Genomic DNA, 21,298 nt, shown 5'->3' with positions numbered 1-21,298 from the left:
CAGCTGTTTTTAGCATCATAAAGTGAGCCCCATGAGCCCAAGCCTGTTGACCTGGGTGCAGAGACTCGTGGCCAGGGGTTTTAATTCACATACCCTGTGACTCCCAACCTAGTCACTAGCCATGAGAATCCAGCTACTCTGTTCGGATAACACTAGTGTTATCTCCCTTGTTTTTCTTTCTGCTTTTGTCTGCCATCCCCATCCCACCTCAGTGTGGGAAACAAGTTAGACAGCAACCATGAGGTGAACCGAATTATAAAGCAGATTTTGCTAAATGGTTACCAAAAATCTGTTGTGCATGTGGTGGAAGTTACTCAGCCTTGTTAGTTATTCCTCAAAGCAGGAATTTGGGCAGGAGTGGTGGGATAAGTTCAGCCTCTTTGCTCTTAGCCAGGCTGTCTGCGTAATTTGAAGAGGGTGTGCTTTTTTTTTTTGAAGATGATTCCTGTAAATTACATTTTCTGAATCCTCAAGGGAGCTATAACAGAATTTCTGTTTTGCTGTATTGAACCACAGACTGAGATGCGATTTATCTATTGTTTTTTCCCTTCTGTTTGATCATTTGCTGTCTTTTTATCCTTCGCTTTCTCCCTGTTCAGTGCTAGTACTCACTATTCACATCCACTGTGCTGGCGATGTTATTGTTATGGCCCTGATCCTGCCAAGACTTAAGCACATGCATAACTTTACATGCAAGAGTAGTCCCATTGATGTAATAGGATTCTTATCACATGTAAAGTAATACACGTACCTGAGTCTTTTCAGGATTGGGAGCCTATAATAGCATTTATTTGGAAGAGGATGCTAAAGTTAAGGGTGTAGAATGGTTTCAGTTTTAGCTTCCTGTCTTAGTATGCTCATGAGATACCAAAAAATTCACCTTTCAGATGAAATTTTCTATTATTTTATTTCACACAAAGGAGACACTAAAAAAAAGGGGGGGGGGAATCTGTAGCAAACTCTGTAGCAGGTTAGCAAGGTGCATGTATATGGGAAATATGTTTTTTGCTGGAGAGGAAGAAAATTACCACATTTTTGTGATTATGTAATTTTCAGGCAGTTCTTTTCTCCAAATGTAGTTGAACTCACTGAGAATTTACTAAATTTTGAAAGTTCACCTGTTTTGGTATTGTGTTTAATGGACACACGCAGTAGAAACTTTGAGAGTTCAGTCTTACACACTGCTGACTTACTTATTTAATTGCAACCTTACACTTTTCTTTAAAAACAATCTACAATGTTAAAAAAAAAAAAAGTTAATGAAACATTGCATTCAAAGAGTTAAAATGGCAAAGTCAAGGAAATACAAGCCAAGGTACCGGCAGTAGCACTAACTTGGCCAAATTGAACATGTGCCATGTTTTTCTTACTAAATGTATAGATTAATGTATTGTTCAGTGTATGGTCCCAAACATACAGGATGTAGAGTCTGGCCAAGCTGATGTTACTACTGGAATCTTAAAGGGACACTGGCAATATGATAATGGCTCATTTAGATCACCCTTTAAATAGTATGGTAGCAATTAAAAACAAAAATTTGATTTCTCTCTGCTTTCCTGTTAGAAGGGACTTTTGGATGGATCTGAGAGCAATATCAGCAAGCAAGCTGAGGCCAATCGCTCCTCCCACCTACCTGTCTGTCTGTCTGTCTTTCTTTGCATACACCTGTTTGCTGCCTGTCCAACTTCATTTTCAGCTCTGTTGCTGTCACTGGTAACTCCCTGGTGCAGGTCCTGTGAGAGGTCATGGTGGCATCAGTATAGCAATGAACTCACCAGGCACAAAAGTGCTGTCAAATGAGCAAAGTAAACCAACTGAAACAAAGGAGGAAGGACAATAAAACCTCTCCTCTAATCTGTCAGTGATGATATTCTCAGGGAGGTGAACTGTAATGACAGTAGGTACATCACAGTCAGTGAGATTATTAAGTAGCTGGTCTCCCTTTCACCTTTCTAATTTCCTGCTTTTTTTGCAACAATAACTCTGCAACTTCAATATTGCATTAACGTATTTTGCATTTTAATTTATATGGCATTGTAGTTGAAAAGCCACTTGTTAAAAAGTGAAAAATACAAAAACAGATAGAAAAGAAAACCAGTATGGTGGACCCCTCTCTGTTGCCACAGATTCCATGTGGGAGGAGTCTCATTTGCCGGTGGCTGTATTTAGATATGGCTTGTTCTCACAGCAACAGCTTTGTCTGAAGCAGGTTCTTCCAGTTTCTTGTAAGTACTTAACTTTCATAGTACAAAGAATTTGGTTTAACAAGAGGTAGCAAAGTTTGCACCTTTATTCAAACTTTCTTAGCCCACAAAAAATTACAATATGATAAAAATTAGTCTTGTAAAATGCTGAACAAGGCAAATCAAGGGGATCCTACATAGGGAAAATGTTAATATGTACAGTATTTCTAAGGCAGTGATCTCTCTAATAGCTGAGCTCCCGTTCCAATAATAGGCTTGATACTTTCCTCTCATCAGTGTAAATCTGGAGTAACCCTATTGATGTCAGTGGTGTTACATGTGTATAACTCCAGTGTTGTCAGCTGAGTTACGCTTCTGTGACTGATTGGAAAATCAGGCCCCGTATGTTTAGCAGGCAGCATTTCTCAAATTTTGGAACAATGCTTTCCTCCGTGACTCCCCCACACCAATCTGAATGTGGGATAACAGTGTTTGTAATAATACATTATAAAACAAGCTCAGAAGAAGCATTAATTGCAATCTAACAGTGAAGAGGAAAAGGGCTGAGGGGTCGTCTGTACTGGAAGCTGTAGCGCATCTGGTGAAGACTCTCTCTGCTGGCGGGAAAAGCTCTCCTGCCGACATGACACTGTCCACACTGGCGCTTAGGTCGGTGTGATTTATGTCGTGCAGGGGGGTGGCTTATTCACACCCATGAGGGACATAAGTTATACTGACAAAATCTGTAGCGTAGACAAGCCCTGAGATGAATGCCAAGACAGGCGTGGTTTCCGTGGCCTAGACCCTGTACCAGCAAAAGCCTAACATTTGCTGATGACAGACTCCCTAAAAGGAGGCTGTAGTGGCAAAGCACAAATGCCCGATGAAATGCAAAGAATAAGGTCTCAGATATAGCCAGAGCATGCCCCAGTAAAGCTTCAAATACCAAGAGGACATCTGGTCCATCACTTTTTATAGGCAGCTGGTATAAAGAATAATATCCCAGTAAGTGCTGCTGCAGCCTGCTTAAGCTGCCAGCTGACTGAGAATCCGCTGGTGGAAGGAATTGCAGCATTGGGCACTGTATCATTTACGAGACAGATACCTGTAGACTCTAGCATGCAGGCTCTGCTAACAAGAACCTAAGTTTCAGAAAGACGGAGGAACCGATCAGAAGTTTAAACAACAAATTATCTTGTTGGAGATAGTTGCCAAGACAGGGCCATTTCACTATCAGCTGCACTTGCATCAAATGACCTGGGTAAGTTAAAGTGCATCTTAGTTCAATGTGTCCAAACTGTGCAACTGCCCCCAGTGTTTAGGGTTGGTGGGCAGTGAGAAAGCCATCTCATTTCTTGCTCTTCTATAAAGTACTTGGTTTGTGTGGAAACCCATCTCCTTCCCAGATGTCTGCATCTAGATATCGGTTAAGCCTCATCTGAGTCCACGGCCTAAGTCTTCCTTGATTGTGTCCAGTAGCTTATTTGTATCTGTCCTTAGAATGTAGATTTTTCCCAGTCATCAATCAGTTTAGCTGGGCTAAATCTCTCTAAAATGTATCCATCAGACCTGTCTCTGGGCACATTTACACTGTTCTTAAAACAATACAAAATTAACGAACCAATGTCAATGTAATAAATGAATTAAGCTGTGCATATTAATGTAATCCCAACCACCCCCGATGCAAATGTCTGAGTTGACAAATGGTCTTTGTACTGTGCTCTCAAAGTCAATAGACTTGGGCTCTGTCAAACGAGAGGAGAAGCAAATTTCAGAATTGAAAGCTCTCTGCTGCAAAAGCCCTGTTCCCTACTCATTCAAATCAAGGGATTGTAGGAAGAGCACATCAGCCAGTCTGAGCTTGATAAAATCAAAAAAATTCAGAGGTTCTCAATTTCGAGCTCGTAGTATCGTAGATATGAGAGATGAAAGAAAGGCACCAGGCCATCTGGTTTATTTCTTCAGCAAGGGCAAGCATGTTCTCCATAGTAAGATGTAGTGCTTGGTCTGTTTATCAACAACAATATGCTCAGCTGTACCCAGGACAGAAAAATAGACTGTCCCTGCCTGGCAGTAGTAAAAGATGCACACAAGATGGGGCAGGGATACCCTGGGAAGTTCCAGAGATGGGGTTTACTTGGTCCGTGGTAATCTTATTTTGAATGTCTCAAATGACTAGTTTCCACCATCCTCCCTTGGAGGAAATGTTCCACTTTTAAATACATCCTAGATTCATAAGTTAGGTTTCTTGTAGCCAAATCTTTGGGCATTGTCTGAGTAGCTCTGTGTAGGGGGAGGAGTAGAATCTTATTTCCATAACTTGTACCCATTTGAAAGGAGAACACGCAGGTCAGTTTGTGTGTATCGCTTTCCCTGCTTGTTTGGATTAAGCTGTTTGTTTTAGGTGTGAGACGTTAACTTTCCTTCTCTTCTGTCTGTCCAGTTTCAGTGGAGGTGATTAGTTGTCCCCAAAATATTGCTTAGAAGGTGGCTATACATATTGTAATCAGCCAATAAGTATGGTAGCTTGTGGCTTGATCTGTTATGTGTTTGGGAGATGGAGTATAGTAATTATGCTCGTGTTGGTTGCAACTCCACAGTTCAAGAGGAGTGCTGTTGTACCTAAGGCAGGGATGGAACCTTTGAAGAATACAGTGTATCCTCTCCAATCTTACAGCATGTGTACTCTGAGTTCAGAAAGAATTTTCAGAGAATTTTCAAGTAAATGGGTTAAGTAGTTTGAGTTTAAAGGCCCAGTTGTCATTAATTTTAAAATTCAGCACCTGGTGCTCATTTTCTTCAGCCCAAAGAAATTATTATGGAATAACACTCTTCAAACTTTCCATATAGTTCAAATACACTGAAATCTCAGTGTGAGCCACATTTGAATAAATTAAGATTTAATTAAGTTAACTTATAAACGGTTGTATCTAATTGTTATGATTATACAAATTAATCAGGACCAGACCAGTAGCACATGTCATTTTAAATGCAAGCACTGAAGCTAATATGCATGGTGCAATTGCATTGCTTGAAATGAGTGAGTGGAGTGAAGGGGCTGTACATGTGTGTCAGGGTCTCACTGATAGATGACTTGAACCCAACTGTCACTCGTTTGGCCCCAACTGTCATTGGCCCTAAAGGTTCCATGGCTGTGTGCTGGCTTCTGTGTTTCAGTGCAGGGTGTCTTGCTCAGGTGGAATGGATCATATTAGTCAGACTCCTGCTGGGCAAGGTGGTTTCTGTGGGGAGCAAGGGGGAAAGAGGAGATTGTATATGTCCCATGATTCTTTACCTTCTGCCCTATTACCCTTACAGAGAGCTTACCTTAAGGGACTCTCCAAGTCACACAAATGTATGGCAGAACCAGGAACTGAACCCAGAGCTCGGGAAGCAATGTGATGTAGTGGATAGGGCACTGGGTTGGAAGTCAGGAGACCTGAATTTTAATCCTTGGTCTGCCACTGACCAATCGTATGCCCATATGCAAGTCACTTACCCTCTCTGCTTCTATTTTCCCTCCCATCCTTTGACTGTCTTGTCTACTTATACTGTCAGCTCTTTGGGGGCAGGAACTGGCTCTCTCTCTGTGTGTATAGCACCTAACACAATGGGGCCTTGATCTTGGTTGGGACCTTCAGGTGCAGCTGTTATCCAAATACTAACATCCTGAATCACAGCCTAGTACCTTAACACAAGACCACCCTTCCTCTCAACCCCCCCTTCACTACAGTGATTTTAGGTTATGTTTCATCAATTGAACCTTGGGTCAAGATCAAGCCACAAGTAAAGTGCCAGTCAGCCTAGCTCCTAGCAGATATGAGGCAGACATCAATTTTCTGTGTATATAGTATGTGCTAGGGTGAGGATGCACATTGGAGTTGAGGTGCATCGACAGTTACATCTGGGAAACCTTGCCTGACACCTGCCCATAATGTGCTTTGCTTTAGCAAATTTCTACTAGAAAGGAAATTAAAAACTGGCTTTGATTTACAGAAATCTTCCCTATTCCTCACCTCAGTAGCATGCGCCTTGGCATGAAAGTGATGTCGGAGTGGCTTGCATTGCGAAGTTTTTTCTTTTGTCATAGTCAACTGCTGCCATCAGGATCTCTTCTCCCTTCGTTTTGGCAGAGCTGCTAGGTTCACAAACTTTGGAGCCCCTCCTACTTGCATTGGTTTGGTGGTGTAATGAAACATAATGTGGTGGTGGCCATCTTCCAACCTTTCACAGCAAAGCAAATGAATGTGCTGAAGTCCTTGCTAAATAAAAAGCAAAACAATAATATGAAAGGCACTGAAAAAGTTTGGCCTATCATATTAGCAATTCTCTAGTGGCTTTCCTGTGAGGATCTTTACCAAGTTGCAGTTAATCTTATTTACAACATTGCCTGTGAGGAGATGGCATCCCCATTTTACAGATGGAAAAAATGCAGTCCAGAGAGGTGAAGTGATTTGTCCCAAGACCAGATGAGGAGCCAAATTCGTGTAACTCCATCAAAACTGGTGGACAAACACTGGAACGGATTTGGCACAGTGAATATGCAAGAGCTGGGAAAGGTCCCTCGTGACTCAGAATTGAGAGTGATTAGAGCTGGACTGTCCTGGATTTTTTAAATTCTCTCTCTGTAAGAGCACATGAGTAGGGACCTGCTTTAGGGCTTCTTAGCAGTAGGTAAACCAGTTACAACATCAGTAAGGATAGAGAAGAAATTCAATGGTAGCAGTTCATTGTGAAAAGCGATTTCTGTGCTTCCCTTTGCTAGGATTTTACCTTCAATGATGTGGCAAAAGAGGGATACATTTAGTCATAAATGGGAGATAGCTATGTGCCTATTTGCATGTAAATGCAGCCCATCCAGTGTATTTACCAGTCCTGCATGTGGATTAGCTAAAGGCATGTTGTGTTAATGAACAACTAGCTATGCAAGACATTTTCATTGCTGGATAGTACTTAGGCTGCCCAATGATTTCAATCTCCTCTCTCCAGTTGATATTTCATGTAGCTTGGAAGTTCACGGCCTGTGGGTTCTGTGGCCTTGACATCACATGGAATGTCTGACTTTCCACAAGGACAATTCAGCCGGACCGTGTGAAGTGTTCAAACAGTTTTTAACATGAAAATGTACTGGGTGAGGGTTGGCGAAAAATGTTTGAATGAACATCCGTTACAACAGCCAGATTACTAGAAGGATTACTGAACACATTCCTCCCTCCGCAGAAGAGAGTTAACTTGTGCATGCAGTGTGTAATAGCAAAACCAAAAGCAGCTCATGTAATGTAGGCCAAAGGCTCCTGATTGGTAGAATGGAAAGACTCCTATCAGTTCACAACCCTTACCTGCCTAATAGTTATAGGTTACAAACACTGGGATGTCCACTCAGAGCATAATCAGGAGACCTTGCTTTGTTCACTAATTGGTGCCACTCTGAGATCTTCCTAGATAGTGACAGCTCAGAGCCATTCATCCCCATAAAACCCTTCCTGGGTTAGTATGCATGTCCCTGCCCCTCCTTTCAAGTTCTAGTGCTCCAGCCTAGCAGCATAGTATATCCATGATTGGTGTAGCTATCCATATAACTACTTCTCACCCTTGCCTTAGTCCCAAATGGAAGGAGTGTTGTGGTCTTTGGACCCCCCCACTTTGGAAGATCATTAGTGATTGAGTTTTCCCAGGGGACTGTTGGTTCTTATGGGGTGAACTGTGATTCTTCTTTGTAAGATTTAATATTTCCCTGTATATAGCATATTTGATCGTAGAATCCTATTGTGCCTTCCAAACGCTAATTTCTCTGGTACCTTTACAGCAGTTTTATTTGCACTCCATTGTTAGGATTGAACTGGGATTCCTCAAAACCCAATCTCTATCAAATCCACCCAGTTTATATGAGCCACTAAGAGTTGCATCCTTGGCCTCTTGATTATGCTACAGCTCAGTAGAGCAGTGTACTAGCATATGAGCCCGAGAAAATATTGTTGGTAGGTTTATTATATTTTGGCCTGTAGATATCTGTCCTGCACAAAATCCCCTGTTAAAATCAATTTCTTGCATGAGTTGACTTTAAGAACCAGTTAATCCCGTGAAGGTGGAATCTGAGAAACTCTGAGAAATGCCCCTTGCTAGGAATGAGAGAGAGTCACTGCTCTCCTTGTCTCTTTACAGGCAATATTTTAATACCACTTCCGATTTTTACATGAATTCCATCAGCAGACAACCCTTCACAGAGACGAACTATGCATCTGTGGACCTCGCTGACTTCTTACCAAAAAATGGTGATTTTCCTCAGGTAGGTGCCTAGTTTGTTATGACTGTCTGTCTTTGGGTGAAATGGGGTAAGACTGAGGGCAATGCATTGTATGGTTCTTAAATAGCCAGTGCGATATATGTGTATTTTGAATACTCTGATGCCTCAGAAGCATTTAATTGGTTTGGTGGCTGTGCGGTGGTGTTAAATTCATAGGTGATGCAAGTTACATGTTGGTAAATTGATGTGACATACATACCAAAGGGAGTGCGGGGAAAGATGTAAATTAAAGAAGGCTCCCACTAGTTAGACCATCACTTAATCTTCTCTGAATTAGGCTTTTAGGGTTTTCACCTCATGTATGTTGCATGGGCTGTTATCTCACTACTCAGTAGGTTGAATTCATGAATAGTAACATTTTATACGGATATAGGTTCTGAGAGAGCTGCACCTAGCAGAGAACTTATCATTCAAGCCCCTCCTTCCTCCCTGGAATGTGCTCTCTGACATGTAGGAGTATGTGAACTGTATCTGAAAAGCATCAGTCATCCTGGTTGGGTTGGTACCTCTATGGAATGACAGACTTGCTCATCCTCCAGGGATCTCATTGGTATGAAATGAGCTCATCATGTTAGACTTGCCTCTGACTGTGTCTCAGAAGGTTGGTCAGGCAGGACTGGGAAACAACTTAGCATGGGAAAGAGCTGACTTTTGAAAAATGAAAAAATGGTTAAATCTTTCCCAAACGTTCAAAGTACATTATGTCCAGCTTGCACAAGTTCTTTGCAGTAGCTTCTTCCAATATATTGTGGGGACCCAGTGAGTAAAACCAGATAGAGCTGCCCTGCTGGCTTACCAAGGTAAAGGCCTAATTGAAGTTATTTCCAGAGTCTGCCCCATCTCCAACACTCACACCTCAGAATGAGTTATGCTATCAGTCATCCTCTGGGCAGTCTGTACTGTACCTAAAGCTAGAGCCCTGTATGGATACAAAAATGTGGATCCGCAGCTGATCCGCATCCGCTAGAATCAACCCGCCATCTGCTAGCCCAGTTGGTAGTCTTTTACCTGGATCCGCACCTGCAGCAGCAAGCCGTCTCACAAGGGCTAGTGGGGGGACGGGGTCTTTCAGGGAAAAGGCAGCATGTGGGGACTGGGGGTAAGGGGCAGTGCAGGGACAGGGTCTCATGGAGAAGGGGCAGTGCGGAGGGAGGGACTGCGGGGAAGGGGCATCACATCATGTGCTGCTCCCGGGGGCTCACGAGCGACAGCACATGGCAACAGCAGTGCGTGTTACATCACAGTGAGGCGGAAGGGTAGGGTGCCAGGGCCCCACCCACTCCAATCCCTGTGGCCGGGGGCAGATCCTGTTGCCCAGGACTGGGAGCGCAGCCAGTGCGGCCAGGCCATGGTGGGGACACTGGTGCTGCCTGAGGGGCCGAGCTACTGGACCGGAAGTGGTGCAGCGAGCAGGTGCTGGACAGCCCCGACTCCAACCTGCCCCCCAACCGCTGGCTGCCAGCTCTGAGCACACTGTGCCCCCCCGGCACTGCCCAAGCTGGACGCTACAGGTCAGGTGCCGCTGGTGAGTAGAGCCTTGCGTGGTTGTATCTGCAGCCGATCCACTATCCGCAAAAGGGGTCCACGGATATCCACGGATTTGCAGGACTCTACCTAAGACCACACAGTTTTCCCATCAGAACAGAGATGGCACTGGCCCCTTTAGCACTAAAATAAAATATTGGAAGAAGTGCAGCCAAATGAAAAACAGTGAAGACTGAAGCTAGTGCTTCTATTGCCCCCAAAACATGGCTTGCATCCCCAACCCACCCTGGAGCCTGATTCTCCCTCCTTAAACAGTCTTGTGGCCCATGTGTAGTAGCAGAATTCCAGCAGCATTGGAAGAAGTGGCAAATGCCTTGGCTATGCAGCCAGTAGGAAAGGAAACTGAGCAGCAGTGTGCCCAAATGCTGGGATTTCCAATCCGAGACAAAGTCAAATCAGTGTTCAGCAGCCATTGCTTCAGGAGAGCAATCCAAATATTATGAGTGGATTTAAAAACCCACCCTGCATAATATTGACCATTAATAACGCATGTAACTTTGCAGGATAAGATAAGGGTAACCTAACCCACTGATTGCTTGTGGAAGTCAGGGATTTTCCCATCACATATAGCATCACATATTGGATTAGACAACAATATGGGGAATTTTGTGTCCAAAGAGAGGATAGTGGGCTAGATGAACCACTGGTCTGACCCGGTATGGAAAAGCTATGTTCTGAGAAAGCCACCCTCCTTAAGACATTAAGACACACATTTTCAAAAGTGACAAGTGATTTTGGATGGCTGACTTGAGGCCTTGTTATCGGAGGGCAGGTGCTGAGAAGCTTCTGAAAATCAGGTCCCTTCAAGGTCACTCAACTGAAACACCTAAAATTACTGGTCACTTCTGAAAATGTGGGACTAAGTTAAATTTAAAACAATTTTGAGCAGTGTGTCTGGTCGCAAAGAAGGCAATTTACTGGCAAAATCAAGTAAGGACAAGATCTGTCCATATCTCTGTATTTTATGCCAGTCATGCTTTGACAAATTGAAAAATAATATTTTAGCAGAACCCCATCACGCTGCCATGTACTACTTCTGAATGCATTTTTTTCCCCCAGTAGCATTTGAATGCCAAGATACATGTATAAACAGAAGCTTGCTCCTTTATAATCAGCCTCTTCTTCCTGCATGATTCATTGAGGAATGTGTCAGCTGCGTGCATTGTAGTGAACTGCAATGTCACGAACACTGGAGCATGACAGTGAACAAATATGTTAGGAAGAGTTGGTTGATTATAAAGGAGAGACCATCTGTTCACAAAGGAGTATGTCAAAAAAGCACATCATAGTAATAGAGCAAAACTGACAAACTTTTCACTTCTCCTACTCTGCAAAATCTCCATTATTCTCCAAACACTGATGCAAATGTGTTGAGGTGTGCTTTTATTTTCTTAGTGTGTCTTTAATGATATACTATGAACCTCCTTTGGACTCTGGCTTTTGCAGCCTTGGGCCTTGTCTACATTAGGATTTGAACCCTTGGAGGCCAGTCTCTGATGTAGCAGACCAGGTATGACACCAAATACCCCACCCCGCAGCCAAGGCTGTTGTAAGACCCAATTTCCATCAGTGCAGTTTACCTCTGCTTTAAATAAAGGTTAAACTGCACCAGTGCAAATCACATTTTATAGAGGATTTGCCTGTTTGTGCTCTGGTCGCTGGTCACCAATGACTGTTAATGGGGCCAAACGCTGGTGTAGACAAGGGCTTCTTCTGCTGGATAAAACCAGATAAGTAAATGAATCATAATACTGTAGCAATAGAATTGCCTGCAGCAGAATTCATTGTGGGAGGAGTAAGACCGAAATGTGACTTTTCTCATGAGCCTGTAGAATCCATGTAACAGGCTACAGTGTTAGAGATTCAAGCAGTAGGACTTGGCATAGGGATGGCTGGTGTGGATTTGCTGCTGGGTTTAGTGGGAAACGGGCTTAACCTTAATTATTTTGTAGAGTCTAAGGCAGGAGTTCTCAAACTGGGGGTTGTGACCCTTCCGAGGTCACAAGTTTATTACTTGGGGGGTCACGAGCTGTCAGCCTCCACCCCAAACCCCACTTTGTCTCCAGCATTTATAATAGTGTTAAATATAAAAGTTTTTAATTTATAAGGGGGACGGTCACACTCGTGGGCTTGCTGTGTGAAAGGGGTCACCAATACAAAAGTTTGAGAACCGCTGGTCTAAGGGGTTGATCAGTTTCCTTCCTCTGTTACATCATGGAAATTGAGTGCAGCCAGCTTGGCAAGAACAATCTTTGGAGAATCTCTGTTAAAGGAATATGCTTCCATAAATGTTGACGTATTCAGATTAGCTGCTGATGCAGGGGATGAGCATGGAAAGGAAAAAAGAGCCTTTCCGTTTAAAAAAAAAAAAAAAAGGGGGGGGGGGGCCTGAACTGCAGACAAAAGTGTGACTCATCCTGTTGTGAGTGGCCTTTCTGTGGTGCCCGACTTTTTGCCCAGAACAAGAAATTATTCTTGTGGAAACTTCATGGCTTTCAGAGTTCTACCAGTGGTACAAAGTGTGCTTTGTACCAGCCCTGTAGCTGCCGCACCGGAGCCTTGGGCTGGGGAACGACCTTGGCTCTCCACTGCTTGAGCCAATGGAGCTCAAGGAGAACCACAAAAGTGAAGTGCTCAAACTCTGGCAGGGTGAGGAGGAAGGAAGTGTCTATGTGAAGATCTGACAAGAACCATTTTATGCAGAAGCAGTGAACGCAGTCTCTCTCCCTTGCTGTCCTGATGGATAGAAAGTGATTGTTACAAGGAAGATTTATGGAAGGGGTCACGATTGTGCTTCTCTGAATGCCGACTTGGGGAACCATCATGTGGAGGAACAGGCATGGAAAGAATCTGTATGTAAAGTAGTCAGGGAAATACTCCTGCCAGAATCTCCTATCTAAAAGGAGTACAAGAGCATGCAGTATCCTCAGCCAGAGAGAAGCATGTCTCACATTGAGAAATTGGACAGAAAGTACAGGAAAGGAGTACAATGGATAAAGTCATTGACACATTCCATCTGTTGTGTTTGATAGCTAATGCATTCTTAGTGGTATCAGACCTTTTAAAACTTACAATATAGTAGTGCCCAGAAATCCCATTCAGGATCCGGGCCCTGTTTTACTAGGGCCTATACAAACACCATTGAAGATACAGTCTCTTCCCTGCTGAGCTGATAATCTAAGGGTATATCTACCAAAGCTGCAATCACACTGCCAAATGCAGCATAGAGATATCCCCACTAGCTTTATCCACACCAGCATTGCTACAAATAGCATTGTAGATGCAACAGTGCAGGCTATAGGAGCGTGCCAGGGACCCTGCGGGCCTACTCATGTTGAAGAAATCCGCGTCACCACATCTACATTGCTATTTTTAGCCATGCTAGCACAGATAGCTAGTGTGGGTATGTCTACCCAAGCAGCAGTCACACCTGCAGTGCAGACACCCTAAGACGACAATCTGTAGGAGGATGGAAAACAGTGCCAGATCCTTTTGCATCTTCCCTTCTGCCTATTGTTTGTTTGCTCCATTATTTCCATTTTCCCAACTCCATAGATGCTGGCCTACCAGATAAAGGGAACAATCTCCTTTTTTTTTTTTTTTTTTGTCCTAAGGATGCTTGGGCATTTTGGGCCATGAGTAAATGCTTTAGCGCTGGAGACGCGTGCTTCTCTTGCAGCAGTTGAGAAATGGATTTCTCTGACTCTGGGGATTGCTTGGCAGATTGTTCCATTCAGGTTAGTCTCTGCCTGTGACAAGTATTTCCTGATGCTTGCTTGTTTTTATTTCATTTCATGTCATGTTCCTTTATCACATTGTTTCTTAAATGGAAATGAGCAGTTTGGATTGGAGTCTCCAGCACTTCATTCTATAAACTTTAATTGAACCTTCTTGTCTTTCACTGGAAAATACAGAGATCTATTTTTCTTAAACATTATTTAATATTTGTGTCAAAATCAACTACTTTATGCATTTATCTTGCATCCACGGTAAAGCTGTTTTACTATTTTTTTTTTCTTTTTTTAAATCGAGCACTGTCAGGATGCTCTGAGGCTGGCAGATGAAGTTCATGGGGCCTGTTCCCGAGATCTTACGATCTACTTAAACTGCTGATACAGTACAGAGAGACAATACACTAGGTGATCCTATCTTAAAGCTATATAGATACCATTTTTTGGTGTTTTGATCATGTTACACTAGTCCTGCTTTGGTGGAATCTTGTTGGTAGGTTTGGCAGATTTGGGTATTAAAGGTTTATTCTAAATTTATTTATTAAATTAATAGCAGCCTTTTGTGCTGTTGATCAAGAGGTAGTATTGATGCACCATCTCTGGCAGGAGTAGATGGATTAGCCCTTGAATGGCATTGCTCATTTTTAGATGGAAGATCAGAGGGTGACTGATTTGGTTTGTTTCTGTTTCTACCCTTGCAAGTAGAATACAACAAGGTTCTCTCTTTCTCCCTCTTATTCAGTGTGTGTAAATGAGGCTGCTAGGCTAGTGAGCATGGGCTCTGCCGATGCCATACCAACATGCTGTTGACATCCAGCTTAGTTTTCCTCCTAGCCAATCCTGTTGTGGCAGTGGAGTGTATGACCCAGCATCTAGTTTACGTCTGGACTAGCTTGGCTGTGGCTCAGACCAGATGAGATGTCAGTAATATTGATAGGCTGGGAAAAGTATCTGGCAAAATTGATAGGAATTATGCCTTGTTTGAGGCGGTGCGACTTTCATTCGTGACGCTGCTTCACAATCCAGGAGTCTTGCTCCTTGCCTGCAACCTGGATGCAAAGACGGGAATCATACCGTTAATTTCTGCAGCTGCATGGATCAAGGTGAATGTGACAGTCTCTGTTAGATGCGGTCCTCCCTGCATTTGCCATTGGGAATTAAACTACTGTAATGTGTTTTCCATGGGGCTCCATCTCAAAATCTGGACGCTTGCACAAGTGTAGAATGCTGACCGCACATAACACCAGTGCTCTGTGAATGGCACAGGTTGCCTGGAGCAGTTCAGGTTGTTGGCATTGACCTAAAAAGCTCTACAAAGTTTGTATCTTTACTATCTGGGCGACTACTTCTCTCTGCTTTGCTGCAGTGCTTGTGACTGTCAGAGGTGCACAAGCTGGAATGTCCACAGTGTAAAAGCAAGGGAGCTGGTGGTTGGACATGTTGCATGAAGGCCCCATGGCTTTGAAATTTGCCAGTTTCTGTGGTCTGTAATGCCCCAGATTTGTTGTTGTTCTAGACATGTTGTAAAGCTAAAAATTTTTTCTTGGTCATTTGAGGAATAGTTAAGCGATGTCTTGTTCCGGGATTAGGGTTCAAATTTGGGATTTTTAGGTGAGATGAGGGTGTATATTGATGGTAAGGTGGCAGTCTGATTTTTCTTGCAGTCGATTTTGTGATATTATGTATTATAATTATTGTCAAGAAACCCAGAGGATTTCGGTGGGTGTTTTTTATAATAACTTACAAATCAAAAGAACTAGCTTCCTTTAACCTACACTGTTTTCCATGCTGTGCCTCTCAGAACTTTTTTTTTTATTTTATTTCTCTAATTGATCTTGGCTTTTTGAAGAGCGAAGTCCCCTCTTGGAGTTGTCTTTGTAGTTCATTCCCTTTCATTTTGGGTTTTGTGATGGTGTTTTTAAAACCTCATATTGCTGCATGCTTGTCAGTGCTTAAGGGTATTTGTCTCAAGGCAGTTATGGAGTTGATTCCAATTTTTGAATTTTTATAAGCTATTTATCATCTGTTTCTGAACACACATACCTGTCTCTCTGAATCTAACATTTACAGCCAGCCAATGCTCTTGCTCAAGTAATGCACCAAAAGAGTAGGAAGTCAAGGGGTACTCGTGCATAAGATGACCCACTCGTTAATAAATGAGCCTATTTATCAGTCCTCCTTTCTCTTCTCTCCAATGGCTCTCACATGCTGCTCTGTAACTCTGCATCCAAGCATTACTGCTTGGGCTTTCTGAAGATTCCAATAGATGGCATAAGTCAGTGATGTCACCCTCTGTATAGTAGAAGGTTGTATTGTGAGTAACGTTGAAGAAGACCTTTTGTTCCAGGACTTGGCTTTTGGGTATAAAAACACTTTGACAAATTATTAATGTCTAAGAAAACAGTGGTGTTTGGCTAGAATCAAACAATGCAGGCTGACAATATGCAGTGCACCTGAATGCTGAATCTTTGGCTCTCTCCAGAGCAGACAGCCCATTAATACTGTCCTGGGTCATAAGCCAGACAGTTTCAAGGCTGTATTACTGTACAAATCAGTGTCCAGAAATGCTGAAATGTTGACTCTTTTGAACACTCTGCACATGCTTTGCTCCCAATACTCTGGGGCTGTGTTACTGTATAAGAAATTTCCAATCGTAATCTGAGTTTGTCTCCTTAAACATTTGTAGGCAGATCCTGTCTGCCCCCAAAGAGCCAATGGGTTTGATTCAGCCCTTGCTTTGACCATCCCAGGATTAATTCAGAGTAGGACCTGGAAGAGATTTGCAGACTTCTCCCTTTGCAAACATATTAAAGGAGGGGTTTGTATAACATTAAGGCCATTTAACTTTGTACGGTATTCCTACTTCTTCCTGGGCAGCCGTGAAAAGGGCTGACTTGCTTGGGACCGGGGGCAGTTCACCTCTTGCGGAATCTTCCCACTTGAGTGCTAACATGGAAAACAACAAGACCTAGGGGTTTGCTCAGCTTTTAGTCGCAACCTCTTCCAAAAAGGAACTGCTATCAGGGGACTGTTCCATGGGAGCCAGGACGATAGTGCGGGTCTCTGAGCAGTAGCTCATTGGTTACCTGCAGGCATTGGGATTAGCGCTGGTAGGTCAAATCTCTTCCACACATTACTACAGTCATTTTTTCCCACTTTGCTGATTTCACACTTTCCCAGTTGCCAAACTGTTAAATATTAATAGTTTGTTCCCTCTGCCTGAAAACAAGAAACTTGGACTTCAGAAGGTGGGAGGGGAGGAATATACTACCTGTGACTGATACATCTTTCCAGGTGACTACATAGGAAAGTACCTGGCTTTACCACATTCAGATACCATGGTGATGGGCGTGGTATTAAAATCTTGTTAGACCTTTCCCTGTAATAACCATGCCAGCAGATTAGTGATACTGGAGGGAGAACATGAGGAGCTCACTGCAGGCTTCTGTAAGTGAGTCTTTTGTTTTAAAATATACATTGGTTTGTCTTGGGGGATAGAAGTGTGGGTATGTGAGGGAAATAGTGTTCTCTTCATACATCTAGACAGGAGAGCCAAGTATGCCTCTGGATCCTAGAAAACTTGACTCCTTAATACAGTCCTAAATACAACTTTGCTGCATAAAACCCACAGGGGACTTGGCAAAAGAGACCTACATGTGTCTTCCCTTTGGACGCTGCCTAGATCCAGTTTGATAGCAAGTTGGTGAGCTGCTACCTCAGGAATGTAAGAGAGCCATTCTGGGTAGATACGGGATTCTGACCTGGCCTCGGGCTGTGTTAACCCTCCAGGTGGTTTGTCTCTCTAAAGGGTTTCCCAGGAATGCACATGTTGTCAAAAATGGATTTGCAGGGTTTAAAGAGTAAACAACTAATGACACTATAGAGGTATTCATGCAGTAAATGCTCTCTCCGTGCTGCTCTTGGAGATCAGCTGAGATGCTCGAGTTCGCAGCCCGCAGATTTGTCCATCTTGGTTGGGGGGAAGAAGGTTGTTCTTTCAACCTTGGCACTTGCTCTAACCTTGTTCTGGTAGGTCCCAGGTCTGACCTTCAGGGCAAGTTGTAGAATCTGTTTTGCCCGAAGGAGTGGGAATGGCCACATTGTTTTCTTCTGGAATTTTTTTAATTACATCATGGATGTTGTTGGCTAATAATGATTTTCATATGTCCCAGCAATCTTGATGGCTGCCTTCTGTGCACTGAGAAAGATCATTTCATTTGCATACTCAGAATAATCCTGTGTGAACTTGAAACTTAAATCCATTTCCTCACCAAAATGTTATGATCCTTTGACTGGCTGCAGGGTGACTCATCCTTGCTGCTCTGCTGGCATTCTTTACGCAAACAAATGGGCTTAAATAAGGTTAAGAAAATAGTTACATGAGGCCATTTTAGGGGTCTTATAACATCACTGAGGCTTAGGAAAGCTGGCGCTGAGGGGCATATCAGAGTTTGGCTATTCAGCCCCATGAGGCCAGCGTGGATGGGGTAACACAGGGGGAGTTATAGCATTATCTAGTGATGGGAGGGTGGTGCTGGGTTCCCGAGAGAGAGCTGTCCATTCCTCTTCCTCTGGGGAATTTATGCTGTGAGGCAAGTTTTCCATTGTGGGTTGGGGAGAGAATTAAAGCTAAAAAGAAGATTGGATCCGAGGCTCGCAAGTTTCCCTGGGGACTGGGCAATTATGTGGACTTTGCAAGTATATAGTATAAGAGAAATGAGTCTCTGTTTTGGGCCTGCCAGTCTTACAACTTCACGTTTGATTATGGGGGAGTGAACATAGTAACAGGTTGCCATTCTTTGGTGCATTTTATATGGGGATCTCAAAGTGCTATGCAATTAATTTAGCCGAGGGGAGGTTTTTTGTCTGTGTGATTGGGGAAACAGGCTCCCCACAGAAGGGAAGAGACTAATTCAAGGTCACACTGAGTCAGTGGCAACGATGGGAGTAGAGCCCAGGTGTTCCTGATGCCCAGCCCTGTGCCTTAATCTAACTGATAGTCTCAAAATGTAATTGTAAACGGGAAATCATCGTAGAGCAGCTGCATTCCTAGTGTGGTCCCTCAGGGATCAGTTCTTGCCCCTGTACTATTTAATGTTTTTATCAGTGACCTGGACAAGAACATAAAAATCATTACTGATAAAGTTTGCAGATGACACACAAATTGCGGGAGTGGTGAATAATGAAGACCAGCCATGGATACAGGGCAATCCAGATCACTTTTGGTAAGCTGGGCACAAGCAAGCAATATGCATTTCAATTCGGCCAAATGTAAAGCTATCCATCAGCGCTCCGCCCCCTTCCCCCAAACCCCCACCCGTCCTGCCTCTTCCCACCCCCCCTCTGCCCCAGGCCCCGCACCATCCCCACTCCTCCCCCTCCCTCCCAGAGCCTCCTGCATGCCAGGAAACAGCTGATAGCAGCAGGAGGTAGGTGCTGGGAGGGAGGGGGAGGAGCTGATTGGCCAGGGCGGCTTGGTGGAAGGGAGGGAGCTGGCTGCCAGTAGGTGCTAAGCACCCACTAATATTTTTCTGTGGGTGCTCCAGGGCTGGAGCACCCATGGAGACGGCACCTATGAACCTATCCATCTAGGAACAAAGAACGTGGGCCATACTTACAGGGTGGGGGATTCTATCCTGGGAAGCAGCGACTCCAAAAAAAGATTTGGGGGCTGTGGTGGATAATAATCTGACCATGAGCTCCCAGTGTGACGCTGTGGCTAAAAAAGCTAATATGATCCTTGGGTGTATAAACAAGGGAATATAAAGTAGCAGAAGGGAGGTCATTATCTTTGTATTGCCCACTGGTGTGACCACTACTGCCACACTGTGTCCAGGTCTGGTGTTGATGATAACTGAAAAAGAATGTTGAAAAATTGGAGCGTGTTCAGAAGCTTACCACAGGAATGATTAAAGGATTGGAGAACAGGCCTTTATTGTGAAAGACTTGGAGCTCAATCTATTTAGCTTAACAAAGAGAAGGTTAAGGGGTGACTCTCACAATCTATAAATATCCACATGGGGAGCAGAAATTTCATAAGAAGGCTCTTCAGTCTCGCAGGCAAAGGTCTAACAAGATCCAATGGCTAGAAGCTGAAGCTAGACAAATTCAGACTGGAAATAAGGTGCAAACTTATAATCATGAGGGTAGTTAACCATTGGAACAACTTACCAAAGGCTGTGATGAATTCTCCATTACTGGAAATACTTAAATCATGATTGGATGTTTTTCTAAAAGATCTGATCTGGTTCAAAGAGAAATTCATTCAGGGAAGTTCTATGGCCTGTGCTCTGCAGGAGGTCAGATGATCACAATGGTCCCTTTTTACCTGAAAATCTGTGAATCACAAGACCATATTTCTTTGGTGCCTGGGGACATGCTTTCCAGTATGCAACCTCTTCTGTCCTCATTAAAGCCACCTCCGTTTCAGGAGAAGTGGACACAAGGACTAGCTTTTTCACTTCAAAACACTCTTTCACAGTCCCTTTTAGCTTAATCGTTCACCCCTCCAGTCAAACGTGACCACTGGATGTTGCCACTCATGCTGCTGCCTCATTTCCGAAAAGCCATGAACTTGTATTTACCATTGAGATTAATGGTTGCTGAACCCAGGTCGTCTTGTGCATGTCAGGGAAATTGGCCAGGTTCTCGCTGTTTGCCAATATTTTCACTTCTACTGTGGTGGAATAATTTAAATCTTGAATCTTGCATGTGGCGGAAACTTCATTTTTAAGAAACAAGTTCATGTGAGGTATGGAAGGCGTTAACTGACAGTTGACAGAGCCTCACTGCTGGAACACGTTCTACCACGCAGTAATGTCCAACGCAGGGAGGAGGCTGCGTTTGGTTTGAATTATGTTGGTTAGAAAAGCTGAACTTGGTATAGGCAAGTGCGGGAGGGGGGAGGGAGGGGAGTGCTGGGTTATAATAATCTGTGTTTGCATCGAGGTTAGAATTTTCAGAACTTAGACTTGTGTAAATGTGCCCCAAAATGAAAAGAAGTCGTTGAGCCAACTAAACCAAACGGTAAATGGCCTAGTTCATGCAGAAGAGCATGAAGAGCATGCAGAAGAGCTATGCTTGTTCTGTGTGTGCTCAAATGGATACCCAGACTAGGATTTCTTCCCCATACTGCTGATTGAGATGGCTTGAGTGATTTCACTGAGGTCTTTATCCTGCATTCCACTGTGCCCATGGAAAGACGCTTCTCTCACCACCTTCTATGTCTTTTGCTGACTCTTCAAAGTGTCATTCCATGGATCATCAGGAAGGGTTAGATGGACTATAGCTCAAAAACCGCTGCCCTGAAAACTTTGCCCTGATTAAGTCCTGAGCTCCCTGGGGGCAGACACTTGTGACCATGCAGAACTCTTTTGAAATTGCTGGGGATTTGGGTTCCACCTGCACAGAGCTTGGTACAAGAATCAGGGCTTTAGTTTGTCCAGCATTTCCTCCTCTTTGCAGTTTACCTCCTTTCCTTGTCCCCTTGAAGGGGACTTAGGGCATGTCTTCACTGGCCATTTAAAGCGGAAAAG

The 21,298-nt window shown here is 43.6% G+C and overlaps 1 protein-coding gene across 13 annotated transcripts in view; it reads left to right on the top strand.

The window, feature by feature from the left end:
* The window catches only part of SBNO2 (strawberry notch homolog 2), a 110,682-nt gene that overhangs the window by 28,577 nt on the left and 60,807 nt on the right, over positions 1–21,298 (top strand). For all 13 annotated transcript variants that reach the window (XM_038384081.2, XM_038384088.2, XM_043502648.1 and 10 more), the window contains one exon: positions 8,346–8,469. In XM_038384081.2, the coding sequence (XP_038240009.1) occupies positions 8,346–8,469 (124 nt within the window). The remainder of the gene's footprint in view (positions 1–8,345; positions 8,470–21,298) is intronic.

Source organism: Dermochelys coriacea, chromosome 25 (assembly GCF_009764565.3).
Source record: "Dermochelys coriacea isolate rDerCor1 chromosome 25, rDerCor1.pri.v4, whole genome shotgun sequence".
NCBI classification, from domain to species: Eukaryota; Metazoa; Chordata; order Testudines; family Dermochelyidae; genus Dermochelys; species Dermochelys coriacea.
Note: the sequence above shows the minus strand (reverse complement) of the source record. Positions and strands in the feature narration are given on the sequence as shown.